The 16,321-nt window shown below is 35.8% G+C and overlaps 1 protein-coding gene across 4 annotated transcripts; it reads left to right on the plus strand.

The window, feature by feature from the left end:
* The first annotated feature begins 263 nt into the window (after positions 1–263).
* Positions 264–14,487, plus strand: LOC117323694 (RNA-binding protein lark-like). 4 transcript variants are annotated; one of them, XR_004531793.1, is made up of 9 exons: positions 264–387; positions 2,233–2,373; positions 2,885–2,968; positions 3,964–4,043; positions 4,841–4,864; positions 5,245–5,490; positions 5,724–5,759; positions 13,319–13,633; positions 14,392–14,487. XR_004531793.1 is itself a non-coding variant. In XM_033879071.1 (8 exons), exons 2-8 carry the CDS (start codon positions 2,233–2,235, stop codon positions 7,517–7,519), a joined length of 690 nt encoding a protein of 229 aa, XP_033734962.1. In that variant the 5' UTR covers positions 264–387; the 3' UTR covers positions 7,520–7,906. The 4 variants fall into 4 exon arrangements, 2 of the variants coding, with proteins under 2 accessions (XP_033734962.1, XP_033734961.1); XR_004531794.1 differs by having other exon boundaries at positions 13,322–13,633; XM_033879071.1 differs by lacking the exons at positions 4,841–4,864; positions 13,319–13,633; positions 14,392–14,487 and adding exons at positions 4,757–4,780; positions 7,441–7,906.
* The last annotated feature ends 1,834 nt before the right edge of the window (positions 14,488–16,321 follow it).

Genomic DNA, 16,321 nt, shown 5'->3' on the forward strand with positions numbered 1-16,321 from the left:
GTGGCTTTTTAAGTGTGTCGTAATGTAAATTGATGCTATAATATACAAGTACACGTACCTTGTTATAGATAATGATAAATGTAAGATAACAATTTTACCTAAAGAAACTATTTATTGACTAATTACCCTTGAATCGCTTTGCTTTGATTCAATATTTGTATCATTGATACACTGCATATTTGTCTTATTTAGATGCCTTTTACCCGAATAAACATCATAATGATATAACAATAGATTAATGGCCTAGATCTAAATTTTTAAAAAAATGTTGAAGGCGAGCTTCGATCCAACTGAAGTTCCCGGATGTACAAGGTCACGTGGTTTAGCTGCATGCCGAAGCGTGGGTAGACATCTTTAACACCGGTCGTCAAACAAGGAAGACCCAAGGTGCGTGTATTAACGAGAACCGTTCGATTCTGATAGTGTGGTGGCTTCATGGTTATGTCTTAGTTATACAGGAATTATGCACGAATTGATCGACAGCAGCATTCACTTTGTGTTGTTGGTTCTGCTAGGCCTAGTAGGCTAGTGTTCGATTTCGGCGCCTCGTAGGCTCAATGTCCCTGAAAAAAATGTGAAGATGAAATACATGCGTATAAATACTTATAAAGAAGGGATTTTCTCGTTAGTTGTAATGTGCATGTTTTTATAGGAGCATGTTTTTGCGCGAACAGAGACATCTGAACAAAGGCGTTTGTTTAAGGCTATAAAAAGAATTTCCTCATCCGAAAAAAGTACTCTGTGATCTAGGTGTCAGACTTGGAGTTGGTTTTTCATTTTGGATTGTAAGAACGTGTCGCGCCAATTTGGTGTGAATGGTTTTGCAAATCTTTTGGAAGGGCAGGCTATGTCCATGTGCAATCAAAAGTACAGAACCAAATAGACAGGGTGTACTGCTTCTGTTTATGAAAATTACGTTGTACTCTACGAACCCTTTGCAGACATAGTCCTGTTTAAACCGTTACACCCTGGAATCCCAGATAATCCAATCAAATCACGCTTTACATTTAGGCTTGGTTTCACACCTTGTCGACTATGTCATGGCATTTTACAGAGACATACAATGATACAATATTTGGGGAAATATTCAGAGTGCTCGAATAATTGATCAGAAGTTATTGATCACATACCTCATTAGCCCGAGTTTCCTCTGGCCCTGTCACCATGTCTGGTGTAGGGCCAGAGCGCACTACTATATGAAAACGTGGAATTCTCCGACACCGTTTGGTGTCGCTAAGAATCTGGTGCAAATACAATAAAATCGGGAGTGACATAACACCTACCTTACATATATGGATAAATGAGATATTTATTTACTTCAGAACACCCATTTAGTCCCACATAGGTGTTTTATTCCATCCGTATAGACCCTCGCTTTACGCTAGTCAAAATTTCATACTTGACTCGACGCCATATTGCTAACTATGTAGGTCGTGGGCGGCCTAATTACCCTGATCAGTGCGCGATGGAGCGAAAAGAAAAAAAAAATACAACATTTATTTTTATATATTTTACCGCTTATAGTTTATAAATAATAAATTTTTGAATTGAATACAACAGGTTTTGGGAAATAATAAGCTTAGTTTTCTTAATTTTAACTATGTAAGAAGAAAAACACAATAATTGATATGTGGTCTTTTCGGTCCATTGCGTTCCGATTCGGGTGGTTAGTCGTACTATCACTTACAAAATGGCGGGTCAACAGTATGAAATTTTGACTAGCGTAAAGCGAGGGTCTATACGGACGGAATAAAACACCTATGTGGGACTAAATGGGTGTTCTGGGGTAAATAAATATCTCATTTATCCATATATGTAAGGTAGGTGTTATGTCACTCCCGATTTTATTGTATTTGCACCAGATTCTTAGCGACACCAAACGGTGTCGGAGAATTCCACGTTTTCATATAGTAGTGCGCTCTGGCCCTACACCAGACATGGTGACAGGGCCAGAGGAAACTCGGGCTAATACCTCATCAAAATGACACAAGCCTCAATGTGTGTTTGTCAACATCACCAATGAAGTATATTGGTAACGTTCATTTTGCTTGATCAAGATTTTCATGCGGAAAGGGTGGTAATTTCGAATCTCTGCTAGAGGGCCAGAACTGACACCTATATCTGCCAAGGGTTCGTAGAGTGTGACGTAATCAGAAGCCTTGGCTAGCAAAGATGCTAGTACTGAAGCTTGACCAGCATTGAAATTTACATTTGTAACTTGTTCTTCTGCAGATGCCGTTCCCTAATCAGACAACTACAAAGCTGTACATTGGAAATTTACCAGAGACTTGCAAAAGAATAGAACTACAAAAATTATTTGAACCATACGGTCAAGTTGTGGAGTGTGACATTGTTAGAAACTATGGATTTGTTGTAAGTGATAGATAATTTGAGTGTAAAAGAATTTTTATGTGTACATGACCACTTTAAATATAACTGAAAAAGGCTGATATTTTGTAACAAAATGTCATTCCAGGCAAAAACAAGAATGAGATTTTACAGAATATTGGCCTACTAGTCATGCTAAAGTTCTGCATTCTGTCTACAGAAGCATGATATTGAGAGATTTCATCCCAATGCAAAATACTAGGTTACTAAGATAATAATTGCTGCAACTGCGTGAAACATAATTCATATTTTAACTGGAAATAATCTCACATGAAGTTAATTGGCTATTTATTTTTATCAGTAATGTAAATTAGCAGCTTTGTCTATGTACATTTATGCCATGACAAACGTCTTTTGATCTGTTAATTTGGTGTTTGTCATTGCATGTCTTGTTTAGCCATGTCTCAATCAGCCATATGTTTATTTTTTGCATCAATTGCATGCCAGTGTAACATTATACCTCTAATACAAATGATTAACGTTTATTCTTTCTTAGCACTTTGCAAGTGCAGATGAGGCAAAGACAGCTGCAGAAAATTTGGATGGCACATCCTTTGAAGGTTCAACATTAAAAGTCGAGGTAAATACTTACATGGCAGTGGTGGAGTCTAGAAGTGAAATCATTTAGATTAAATGAAGTTCGTAAAGTTTGAATGGACCTTCTGGAAATAAGCGAGTCATTTCATTTTCCATGCTTCAAAAGCTAAAGGGATAGTTTCAACGCAAACCTACATAGTCAAATCAGTGATTTTGAAAATATAGTCCAGTTAAAGGGTTGATTTATTCCACTGAAGAATCTTTAAGCCTACAGTTGACAATTACTGAGTAGTTGATGATAAAACAATTTTTTAGCAAATGTCTTCTGTGATCAGTTCTTGGGGAATCTGATAACACTTTCCTGTATCCAGGATAAAAATCATGATGACAGACAGGTTAGGTTTCATTTCACCTCAAGTATGAAACAACTTAATGTTATCACAAGCAAGACTAATACATCTGACATTGCAAGTGTTGTATAATTGATGAAAATTTAAGACATACAGGATGCATACAGTCTTGAAAATGCCTTTGCTTGTGGCCTTGAAAATCTTATGGCTTTAGAAAGTCCTTAAATATGATTCGTTGGTGTATACACACAATTACACAGAAACATTTATAAAAAAAAAATAGGAATTGTATACATTTAATCCCATTGAAGAAGAGATACTGGTTAAACATTGGATTTAAATGCACGGAGACATTTATAAATTATATTAATAAGTAAATATACTTTTAATCCCAAGTGGAAGAGACTCGTGGTTTAAATCTTAATTTCACTGCAGTTTGTGTCTGGGGGCCAATAGACCTCAAGAGAATGGACAAATTGGCAATGAAATGATGCATGAAAAGTGCAACATCAGGCATTGCAAATATAAAATATCTTTTGTTTTGTATGTAAATTTCTTCGAAAAAAATAATATAAGTGTGACTATATTTGTATTTGATATGCACCCGCCTGGCTGGCATTGATACTAGTAATATCGGCCTGAGGTTGTTGATGTGTAAAATGTTTAGCATGCTTTCATGACTTTCTAGGTGTCTCACAGTAAAGTACGACAAAAGCCTGGTATGGGTGGCAAGGGTGAATGCTACAGATGTGGAAAAGAAGGCCACTGGTATGTGATCTTGAATGTTCTTGCTTTTGTCTTGCACAACATAGCAGTATATATAACAATAATGTTCTTGCATTAATAGTGGGATTAAGATAATGGATATTGAAATGCCCAAAACATTTCCGTTATGTTTAAATGAAAGTACACTATCCAAGCAAAAAAAGAAACCTTTGTGCTTAACATTTAGTTTGGAGTGGTTAGTTAATTAAACTCCCCAAAAAGGAAGAAAGAAAATAACCTGTTTTGTTGACATTTGTAGTTGGTTAGATTTGAATTTTTTTGTGCAATACCCATGAACCAAATATGTTATAGAAAAAAACTCAGATTGGTCTATTATTGAATTGAAAGTCAGAAGTGAAAAAAAGATTACATCATCAAAACCTAATGCAATAATACAAGTTATCATGGCCTTGAATGAAGAGTTTTCTGCGGTGTTAACGTTGTTGTCAGTATTTTCAAGGAATCTTAACATCATGAGTTGAGTCAGAACAGGAAACTTTGCCCCATTCAAAGTTCTTCAAATAAGTTAACATTCCCGATGTTATCCTCTATAAACAATTGATTGAAACATAAATACAACCAAAACTTGCTAGATTAGATTTATCTGTATTTTCAAAGTTCAAAGAAGACAATTTTATTCTGGCTATTATTCAAAAAAAAAAAAAATGGTAAATAAGCTTGTTATTGCTTTATGACCATTTCTTTGTAATTTACAGGTCCAAAGACTGTCCAAAAGGACCGTAAGTACAAGTATTAGATTTCTGATGTTGTCAAAAAGTATTTTGGTTTATAATTTACAGGTCCAGTAACTGCCCAAAAGGACCGTAAGTACAGCAATACTCATTTTTCATTCCTTCTTTCTGGTATCTAGATCTTCCTATGATCTTGTTCTTGTTTGAATTTCTTGGGATGCTAGATACATTTCTAGTCCCAGTATAGATGATGCTAGATATATTTTTAGTCCCAGTATAAATAAGTGATTTGTGTTGTTGATGGTTAATTATCTGTTTTCATGTATTTGATTTTACTGTATTCAGTGTTAAATGATATATATATATACAGAAGTGTGTTATTTGATGTTTAAACTTGCAGCTAAACATTGTCTGTATTTTACTGGATATATTCAAAATCAAACTGTTAAAGTTGGACCTGTTATATAGATAACCGGTACAATTTTGTGAAAATAAAAAATGTGGTATTACAGAACACGTCCAAAGGGTCCCAGAGCACCACATGACCACTATAGAGACCCCTATGCCAGGGATGCCTACGATCCATACTACAGAGACCGATACCCTCCTCCACACCCGCACGACAGGTACAGGCCCTATGCAGATCCTTACGACAGACGGCCTCCACCACCAAGGGACCCATACTACAGAGACTCTAGAGACCCCTACGCAAGACCCCCACCAGAGTATTATGGCAGGCGGTCACCACCTCCATCCAGGTGAGGGTTCCTTCATTAGCCTAAAATGATTTCCTTAAATTAAAACATCATGTAATGAGTCCCGATTGATTGAGCACAGGAAGTGAATGTTTTTTCTTTTATACTATTCAAGATCATGACAGCCTTAATAGTGGTGTTTGGTATTCATTTAATAGAAGAAATTTTGATGTGCGTTCTCATTCTTAACTGGACAATTTGCCTGAAATGTACATCTTTTGCTATCTTACTTTCAGTCGTGATCCCTACTATGACTACTATGACAGACGAAGGTAAGGAGAAAATGAGAGAAACTTTGCACCTGTAACATCGGTGTCAAAGTTCTGACCTAAAATGTGAAGGTTATTTTTGAAGGGAAATAATATTTTTTTAGACTTCTTTTTTTTTCCTCCAGAGTAAATTCCATTTGAAAAAAAAGGGGGGGGGGGGGGGGGGTAATAAAATCGGCTCTTCCAAACAATTCAATAATGTTCTTTTAAATAATTCAAATCTGCCATCTGATCTACTCTGTTTTTGAGCACTTAAAACTATGCATTTAGTTTGATAAGTTTTTCATGTTTCATCATTTTGCAAGTGGAATGTAATAAGAATTTTTTATTAAGGAAATTCCCAAGTTTTGACATTCAAAAACTTTGGATTTTAAATAAAGTATAATGATATGTTTTGGAACTTTAGCTATATTTTCTTTTAGCATTTAGAGCTGCTTGTTTCTAATCTTGCACATAATCATGTGTTGTATAAAAGAAAATGATAAATTTGTTTGGATATTCATCAGAGCCTAAAAGATAAAAGTTTTAGTATTTAGTTGAAAATTTTAAATACAGGAAAAGATTGTAAAATTAGAGTGTGTGAAATAGTCTAAGCAAAAATAATGAAATTACTGAATTACATATCCACAAATTTTTTGATACCAGTATTTTGTTAGAACCAGCTTTGGTGTGAGGTTTTCATTGCAGATGAATGTGCCTACACAGGACAACAGTCCAATTGCCTATTGGCTATGTCATGATTCATAAAAAAGAAAATGTATTAGTTACATATACCAATTATATCCACAAATTTTTTGATACCAGTATTTTGTTAGAACCAGCTTTGGTGTGAGGTTTTCATTGCAGATGAATGTGCCTACACAGGACAACAGTCCAGTTGCCTATTGGCTATGTCATGATTCATAAAAAAGAAAATGTATTAGTTACATATACCAATTTGGCCAACTTGGACGCATTTCCTTTCCTTCCCATCTGTGTTGTGTTTTAGTTAAATTTTCTACTTAAATGTCTTATCACCATAAAATCTTTTCTTTCCCTAAAATTACAAATGCACCACAATCTTGTCTTCAGTATTGAAAGGTAGAGTTATAAATGTTGCTGAAAACCATAAAAGGATGTTGGCTTTTATACTTGGCTGTCTCAGCACTTGGTATTTGTCCATTAAGTACCTTATGTGCTTTTGGTGGTCATCTGTCATGGTTAAAGGGTCAAAGGCTACATTGCTTTTGAAGCAAAATCAAAAGTGTTCTGGATTACTGCTCATGAACCCTTCAAACCAATAGATTCAGTTCATATGTACACCATGGTATCATCACAAAACTTAATTGTATTTTGAAATTTTCTTTTTTCGCCAAATGAAGATTTGCTATTCCGAGGATAAAAATCTAGAAACATCTCTGAAAGTACATAACTTCCACTGAGTTAAGAAAGAAAACAAACTTACTGATCTCCAATTTGATGGCAGTTTGATATTAAGCTATCATACCCATACCTATATAGAACATTTATAAAAGTTTTAGATAAATGAATATTATGAGCCAGCATTCTTAAATGACTTTGTAACCTGTAGATTTGAAAGTTTTCTATTGAGTATTGTAGTACAAAAACGATATGTATTGAAAAACGTGATGTCCGTGTAATGGAGTTGTGCATATATAGTCATTTGTCTGTTTATTGCATACAGCTACCCATTGCCTCCACCTCCCGGAACGAGTCGTGGTATGTCGCCGCCATCACGAAGCCGCGTACCGGCACCTTATTGAACATCAGAATCACAGAAAGCCGCGGATGAACGGAGAAGCTTACTGATCGTTATTCGCTGAGCGGCTTGCACATCATGTAGTGAAAAGAACTATCGAGCAAACTGGAAAGACGGACAACAACATTTTAATAAAGAACGCTTCTCAATTTTCCAAGTCATCTGTGACAGTGAACATGTCATTTGTATTGTATCGTACATGGAATCTCGTTCAAGTACTTTGAGTACAGGGATTCTATTTTATGTGTAATATAATTTTTTTATCGTGTGTGATCATCGCTATCGTTCATTTTTTGTTGCCATCTCCTTGATAATGAAAAAAACAAAAACGTGTCATTCTTCATACTCATTGATATGTCATTATGGAATAAAATCCCTCAGATTAACTTACCTCTACGCTTTTGTTATATCAATTTTGATTTGTATTGACCATATGGTCCTATGTATGAAGAAACGGGTCGAGGAAATGCTGCCATTGCTTATCGAGTTGCCACGGGTCGCAGGTTGAGGTGCAAAATACCACGAGTCGCTACAGAGCAACAGAATAATTTGGTATGCATTGATCGGATGTGAAGGTAATATATTGAGCCTCGCGGTCACATATCCAATTCCTTCACGCGAGCCGAGGATTTACTGTGATGTTTAGTCATGATAGCCATAATGAGTAGCTTTTCGATTGTAACAATGTCTTCTTTGGATTACTTGCAGCTTCAACATTAGGTCATTTCGTTTATGTTCTCTCGAGAAATATCACTCAACATTCTTTATAATGCTATCTCATTATGGCTCGGAATACGACATGTGAAGTGGACTTCTGCACTATATTGCTTCAGATCCCACTGAACATAATATGTGACTAATTATGCAGCGATGTTTATTCATTTTGCCAAATTTGACTTGGACTTTGTTGTTGCATATTTAGATCTATAGATTTGTGATGTGATTGTTATGATGTGTCTCTTTGTGACTTATTTAATTTTCACTTGGTACCATGAGCATTTTACAATGCAGGAACAGTCCAGTTACTTCCATATCTAGTCAGGTAATTTGAGTTAGTATCATGGGTCCTTGTGGGTGCTCCAACAATACATTTAGTTTGTATTGTAGCATTAGTATCATGGGTCCCTGTGGGTGCTCCAACAGTACATTTAGTTTGTATTGTAGCATTAGTATCATAGGTCCCTGTAGGTGCTCCAACAATACATTTAGTTTGTATTGTAGCATTAGTATCATAGGTCCCTGTAGGTGCTCCAACAATACATTTAGTTTGTATTGTAGCATCAAGCTGTTGCACTGTAGACTGTTAAGTCAGTATGAACTATAGATATAAATAATCTAATGATGATGCACTGTTTGTAATGAATTCAGAGGCAAGACAATGATTTCAATACATGTAGGCATTTAATTTCCAAACTTCGATGGCAACGTCTTAAATAATTACAAATGCGAGTTCAGAAATAATCTGATTCATAGGAGAGCAGTTGTCAACCGAGGCCTATTTACATTTGGTGACAATTGATCTTTTATTTTGTCAATACCAACACATGAAAGTTTTAAGGATGATCTTCAGATATTAACATTATGTAATTGTAATACTATTTCTTTTGGTTAAAATTGCATTCGGTTACTGCAAGTCTATACAGATACTTTGAATTTGCAATTGAAAGATTATCTATTGATTAAATATTTGCAAATTAGTAGTCAAACCTCATTATTTGGAACTCTGATATCTTGGAGACACTGCTCAACTAGTGCGTAAATTCATTTCCAAAAAATCTATGTAAAATATACCCATTACCCCAAACACTTCTGAAGTTTTTTCATGGCCCTATTGACTTTGAAGTAGTGATATTCCTATGTAATTAGTTTCCAAAGAAATATCTTCTCTGCAAGAAAGTTACCATTGTTCATTATTCAAACAGTATTACCACCCTAAGGTTTTGTGGTCAGCATTAAGTGATGAACTTCCAGTCTGAGAGGGGAAGGTTTACCTTCAGTTATTCAGTTTATGTGATCTTATCCTCGATATACATGTATATATATCCTGTATACTCTCCCTGATAAAACTGCCAAATTTTGCATTACTATGCGAGTGCTTTGAGGGGTGGGGCTGATCAGTTTTGTATATGTTTTACCTCAATATATAGAGTTGTCCCCCTTGGTTCATTATCACTGTGTCAGTTATAACATAATACTGATGTACGAGTATCAACTACAATGGCTAAACTTTGCATACAAGAATCTTTGGATTGATGCATACTAAAAGTGAGTCAAATCAAGTTTTATAGAGATTGTACTAAAGACAATATATGAACACTTATTTAGTTGCAGAAAAGCCAAAATTTAATTATCTGCATCATACAGCTGTTTTGTCCTTCTAGGACTTGTCTAAGCAATGCTGAAAGCTTAATTATTAGATGTTTTTACCTTGGAGGCAATAAAGGAAACTGAAAAAAGGTTGGAAGAAATGTTGAATTACAAAGGTGCAATATCCCAGTAACAAAGCCCCTTTATTCAGTGTCATTCTGTCGGTGACATATCTCAAATACCATGTATTTCATAATTGCAAAATATTTTGTGATTCTACAAATAAGTAGAATCATAGTGTACATACCTTGTAATGTACTGAAGTTGGATCACATTGCTTCATACTAATAGTTATGTGCCTTTGTTCTGATTTGATATGCAAAGTTTGATTGTTGGAGGTCTATGAATGGGTGGTAAAGATATACATAAACAATGTTAAAACTCATTTGGGTAGGGCCATTATTGAGCCAATATCTCAATTATATGAGTTACATTTTAGTTCCATGTATTTCTTGTCATCTTTTTTAGCCCACCATCATCAGATGGTGGGCTATTCAAATCGCCCTGCGTCCGTGGTCCGTCGTCCGTCCGTCCCTCCGTCCGTCCGTAAACAATTCTTGTTATCGCTAATCCTCAGAAAGTACTGAAGGGATCTTTCTCAAATTTCATATGTGGGTTCCCCTTGGTGCCTAGTTATGCATATTGCATTTTGAGACCAATCGTAAAACAACATGGCCGACAGGCAGCCATCTTGGATTTTGACAATTGAAGTTTGTTATCGCTATTTCTGAGAAAGTACTGAAGGGATCTTTCTCAAATTTCATATGTGGGTTCCCCTTGGTGCTTAGTTATGCATATTGCATTTTGAGACCAATCGTAAAACAACATGGCCGACAGGTAGCCATCTTGGATTTTGACAATTGAAGTTTGTTATCGCTATTTCTGAGAAAGCACTGAAGGGATCTTTCTCAAATTTCATATGTAGATTTCCCTTGGTGCCTAGTTATGCATATTGCATTTTGAGACCTATCGGAAAACAACATGGCCGACAGGTAGCCATCTTGGATTTTGACAATTGAAGTTTGTTATCGCTATTTCTGAGAAAGTACTGAAGGGATCTTTCTCAAATTTCATATGTAGGTTTCCCTTGGTGCCTAGTTATGCATATTGCATTTTGAGACCTATCAGAAAACAACATGGCCGACAGGCAGCCATCTTGGATTTTGACAATTGAAGTTTGTTATCGCTATTTCTGAGAAAGTAGTGAAGGGATCTTTCTCAAATTTCATATGTAGGTTTCCCTTGGTGCCTAGTTATGCATATTGCATTTTGAGACCTATCGGAAAACAACATGGCCGACAGGTAGCCATCTTGGATTTTGACAATTGAAGTTTGTTATCGCTATTCCTGAGAAAGTACTGAAGGGATCTTTCTCAAATTTCATATGTAGATTCCCCTTGGTGCCTTGTTATGCATATTGCATTTTGAGGCCAATCGGAAAACAAAATGGCCGACAGGCAGCCATCTTGGATTTTGACAATTGAAGTTTGTTATCGCTATTTCTGAGAAAGTACTTAAGGGATCTTTCTCAAATTTCATATGTAGATTTCCCTTGGTGCCTAGTTATGCATATTGCATTTTGAGACCAATCGGAAAACAACATGGCCGACAGGTAGCCATCTTGGATTTTGACAATTGAAGTTTGTTATCGCCATTTCTGAGAAAGTACTGAAGGGATCTTTCTCAAATTTCATCTGTAGATTCCCCTTGGTGCCTAGTTATGCATATTGCATTTTGAGACCAATCAGAAAACAACATGGCCGACCAGTAGCCATCTTGGAATTTGACAATTGAAGTTTGTTATCGCTATTTCTCAGAAAGTACTGAAGGGATCTTTCTCAAATTTCATATGTAGGTTCCCCTCGGTATCTAGTTATGCATATTGCATTTTGTGACCTATCGGAAAACAACATGGCCGACATGCAGCCATCTTGGATTTTGACAATTGAAGTTTGTTATCATTATTTCTCAGAAAGTGCTTAAGGGATATTTCTCAAATTTCATATATAGGTTCCCCTCGGTGCCTAGTTATGTATATTGCATTTTGAGAGCAATCGGAAAACAACATGGCCGAAAGGCAGCCATCTTGGATTTTGACAATTGGAGTTTGTTATCGCTATTTCTCAGAAAGTGCTGAAGAGATCTTTCTCAAATTTCATATGTAGGTTCCGCTCGGTGCCTAGTTATGCATATTGCATTTTGGGACCTATCGGAAGACAACATGGCCGACAGGCAGCCATCTTGGATTTTGACAATTGAAGTTTGTTATCGCTATTTCTCAGAAAGTACTGAAGGGATCTTTCTCAAATTTCATATGTAGGTTCCCCTCGGTATCTACTTATGCATATTGCATTTTGTGACCTATCGGAAAACAACATGGCCGACAGGCAGCCATCTTGGATTTTGACAATTGGAGTTTGTTATCGCTATTTCTGAGAAAGTGCTGAAGAGATCTTTCTCAAATTTCATATGTAGGTTCCGCTCGGTGCCTAGTTATGCATATTGCATTTTGGGACCTATCGGAAGACAACATGGCCGACAGGCAGCCATCTTGGATTTTGACAATTGAAGTTTGTTATCGCTATTTCTCAGAAAGTACTGAAGGGATCTTTCTCAAATTTCATATGTAGGTTCCCCTCGGTATCTAGTTATGCATATTGCATTTTGAGACCTATCGGAAAACAACATGGACGACAGGCAGCCATCTTGGATTTTGACAATTGAAGTTTGTTATCGCTATTCCTCAGAAAGTACTGAAGGGATCTTTCTCAATCTTTTTTGTAGGTTCCCCTTGGTCTGTAGTTATGCATATTACATCTTGGGACCAATAGGAAAACAACATGGCCGACAGGCAGCCATCTTGGATTTTGACAATTGAAGTTTGTTATTGCTATTTTACAGAAGGTACTGAAAGGATCTTTCTCAAATTTCATATGTAGGTTCCCCTTGGTCCCTGGTATTGCATTTTGGGACCAATCCGAAAACAACATGGCCGACAGACAGCCATTATCGCTAAATCTTAAATTTTATATATAGGTTCCCCTTGTTTGAATAGTACTAGAGGGCTGTTTCTGAATTTACACAGATTAGTAACACTTAGAGGAAGAGAAAAGTAGAGAAAAGATCAATCAGACATGGAACCTATAAAGATCATTCAATGGTGGGCGCCAAGATCCCTCTGGGATCTCTTGTTAATGATAAAACCAGTAAAACACTGATTTAAAATTCAAGTATCGTACAATTAGTAGTTCATGATTAAAAAGACAATAAGGAAAGGTCAGTTTTAGGAAACATGCATGTATTAATTATAGTGTTCAAATGAAACTTTAAACAGGACTGAATACTGGTAGATGCCCTCCAATGACTTCGTACTTTTGATTCATATTACTTTTTCTTGCATTTTCATTACCCTTTTATGGTTCTGTTTTTTGCTTAGCAGAGAGGATGGTTGAGTGGTCAGCACAATTGCAGACTACATGTCAGAGGACAGGACAATTCTTTAAGTGCCAAACTTGGTCTCTCCTTTTTGACTGCCATAAACTGGAATAGGCCACTCCAATTTGACAGAAGAAAAGACCAATGCAACTTCAATAGGACAGAGTACTACTTGCTCCTACCTTGATGCAAAGACTGGAATATTGGTCATGATGATGCTTATGTAATATGCATTAGGAATATCATTGGATTTTCAATAACACTAAATATCCTTTCCATGGCAACTGATGTTAATCCCGGAGTCCTATCATAATAGGTAAGTTGATCTTGAGTGTTGTAGTAAGAGTTATAAAACTAGAAATCTGATGAACAGGACAGGAATAGTAAGCTCACTTTTACATTACTCTGTAATACATATGTGTAGATTGTGATTCAGTGTTATTAGTTGATATCTACATGTAGCCCAACTTCCAAGTTCATTAAAATTGCATAGAAAGTACTTGCCCTACTGGGCAAATTTCCTTTGCTACCTAACCATACAGGTTGATTATATTCTAAGAAGTATTTGGTCCTAATTAATTTCTTTATCTTTGTTTAGTAGTTCAATTCGCCTAATCCAAACTGTTATACGGCTATTAATTAACAGCTTTTAAATTGTCATATTAATATAGCAACAATGATATGTTATACCTGTTCTTTTAGTATTATTATATTCAGCAATGATATAAAAGTATACTCTGCACAATGCAGAACTCTCTAAATTATATAATTCCTATGTACCCAGTTTATCATGAATGACAGGATAATGTGTGATGTAGAATCACACATATCCCATCCTTGAGTTCTAGGAATTGTGTTTATATACAAACTATGGATTGGATTTACATAGAATATCCTTGCTGGACTATCATAATTGAGGACATATTTTTCTGAAAAAGAAATATAATTATAAAGTGCAATCTTTGTACATTAACTTAGTTCAGAAAGTATTCAGGGATTTCATTAGAATAATTTTAAAATGTATTCTTATATATATAATAAGTTTAGCTTTAATTTGATACTGTTCACTTTCAGGAAATGCAATGTAGACGATTATCTGAAGGACGGAATATGGTGACTGTGGTTGAATCAGTGTGTACACTTGAAGAATAAAGTGGTACTTGCATCATAGAGCGAGTCTTTTTTCTTTGAAATCATGTAAAACCACGCAATTGAAATGAAGCACAAAGAATAGAATGAACATTAAAGAAAAAAAATGTGATGCAAAGGTACTTGTATGGACTGTATATATATATATATATATAGGGTCTAGTAAGTAATAACGACGGTATAAACCAATATAGCTACTGGATCCTAACAAACAAATGTTGGATGCGTATTACTAGAAATAGATATATGTCAAATAGTAATAACGACAGTAAAGACAAGTAAATTGTGTGAGTACATGTCGGTTTGTGACGAGTCGTCCTGATACCTGCCACCCGGTTTTCGTTACGCTAATAGAATCTTTCGACCACCTTTCTGTTTGGTTTTTAATGCCTAAATTATACCTTTCTACACAATTACATTTATATGATTTTAATATTCGTTCAATTTCGTTACAACGAACTGATTTTAATATGGGATTTGCCACCCGATATTGTCACTGCTACCCGCTGTTTGGGTCGAGATTTGCAGGACGAAATGTACATATTGCATAAAAAACAATAACAAAAACATTCACGACATAGCACGCGCTGCCATCACATCAAATCAACCCGCGATGTTATTTTGTTAAACCTTTTAGTTATATTATTTATTTATTTATCTATTTATTTATTTATTTACTTTTACCTTACACTTTTACCATCTGTACACCACATAAGATGTTTCCTAATTAATCATAATAAGCCCTCGGCGATTTAAGTATTGGCGGAGGGGGATTGTTTTTACAACATTACGATATTTATTGTTGTTTATACCTACTATATTTGTGTAACAGTTCTATGTCTATATGTGATCGTATGTAATTAACCTGTGTCTTGATAAAGGGGCCGATTGCCTTGAAAATTTGACAATTTACTTGTCTGTACTGTCGTTATTACTACTGGACATATATATATATATTATATATCTCACAGGGATTTGACAATGTAACATTTAGGGCCGGGATGCTACACCGGTGGATCGCGATCACTTTCACTATGATACCAGTATCGATCCAAATGCAATTTTACGATACCTATATCTATCCTGTGTCTTGCTCTTGTTGTTTATTTGTTTAATACATAAATGCATTTTTAGGTCACCTGAGACGAAGTCTCAGTTGACCTATTGCAATCGCCTTTTGTCCAGCGTCGTGCGTCTTGCGTCGTAAACAATTTACATTTTCAACTTCTTCTCAAAAACCGCTGAACTAAATTCAATGAAATTTTACAGGAAGCTTCCATGGCTGAGGGTGAACCAAAATTGTGAATTATATGGTCCCCATCCCCCAGGGGCCTGCGGGGCGGGGCCAAAAAGGGTCAAATTGACTAAAACTTCAAAAATCTTCTTCTCTACTCTCAGATATGGTAGAATCAAATACTCTTCATAGATGGAAGGGTCTTAAGGTGCTTTACCAAAATTGTGAATTTCATGACCCTGGGGTCTCATGTTTGCCCCTGGGGAGGGCGTAAACTTTACTATAGTTTATATAGGGAAATCACATTTTTGACTATTATTTGTTGGATTTGTATTGGAATTCATTCTAACTTGTATCAAATTATCAGCATGGGATGACACTTTGATGGTATGTACATGTTGGCCCTATTTGACCCCCAGGGGCTGGTGGGCGGGGCCAAAAAGGGTCAAATTGACAAAAATTTCAAAAATCTTCTTCTCTACTCCCAGATATGGTAGAATCAAATACTCTTCATAGATGGAAGGGTCTTAAGGTGCTTTACCAAAATTGTGAATTTCATGACCCTGGGGTCTCATGTTTGCCCCTGGGGAGGGGGTCAAATTAACAGAAATTTTAAAAATC

The sequence above is a fragment of the Pecten maximus genome, chromosome 3 (assembly GCF_902652985.1).
Source record: "Pecten maximus chromosome 3, xPecMax1.1, whole genome shotgun sequence".
Lineage (NCBI taxonomy): Eukaryota > Metazoa > Mollusca > Bivalvia > Pectinida > Pectinidae > Pecten > Pecten maximus.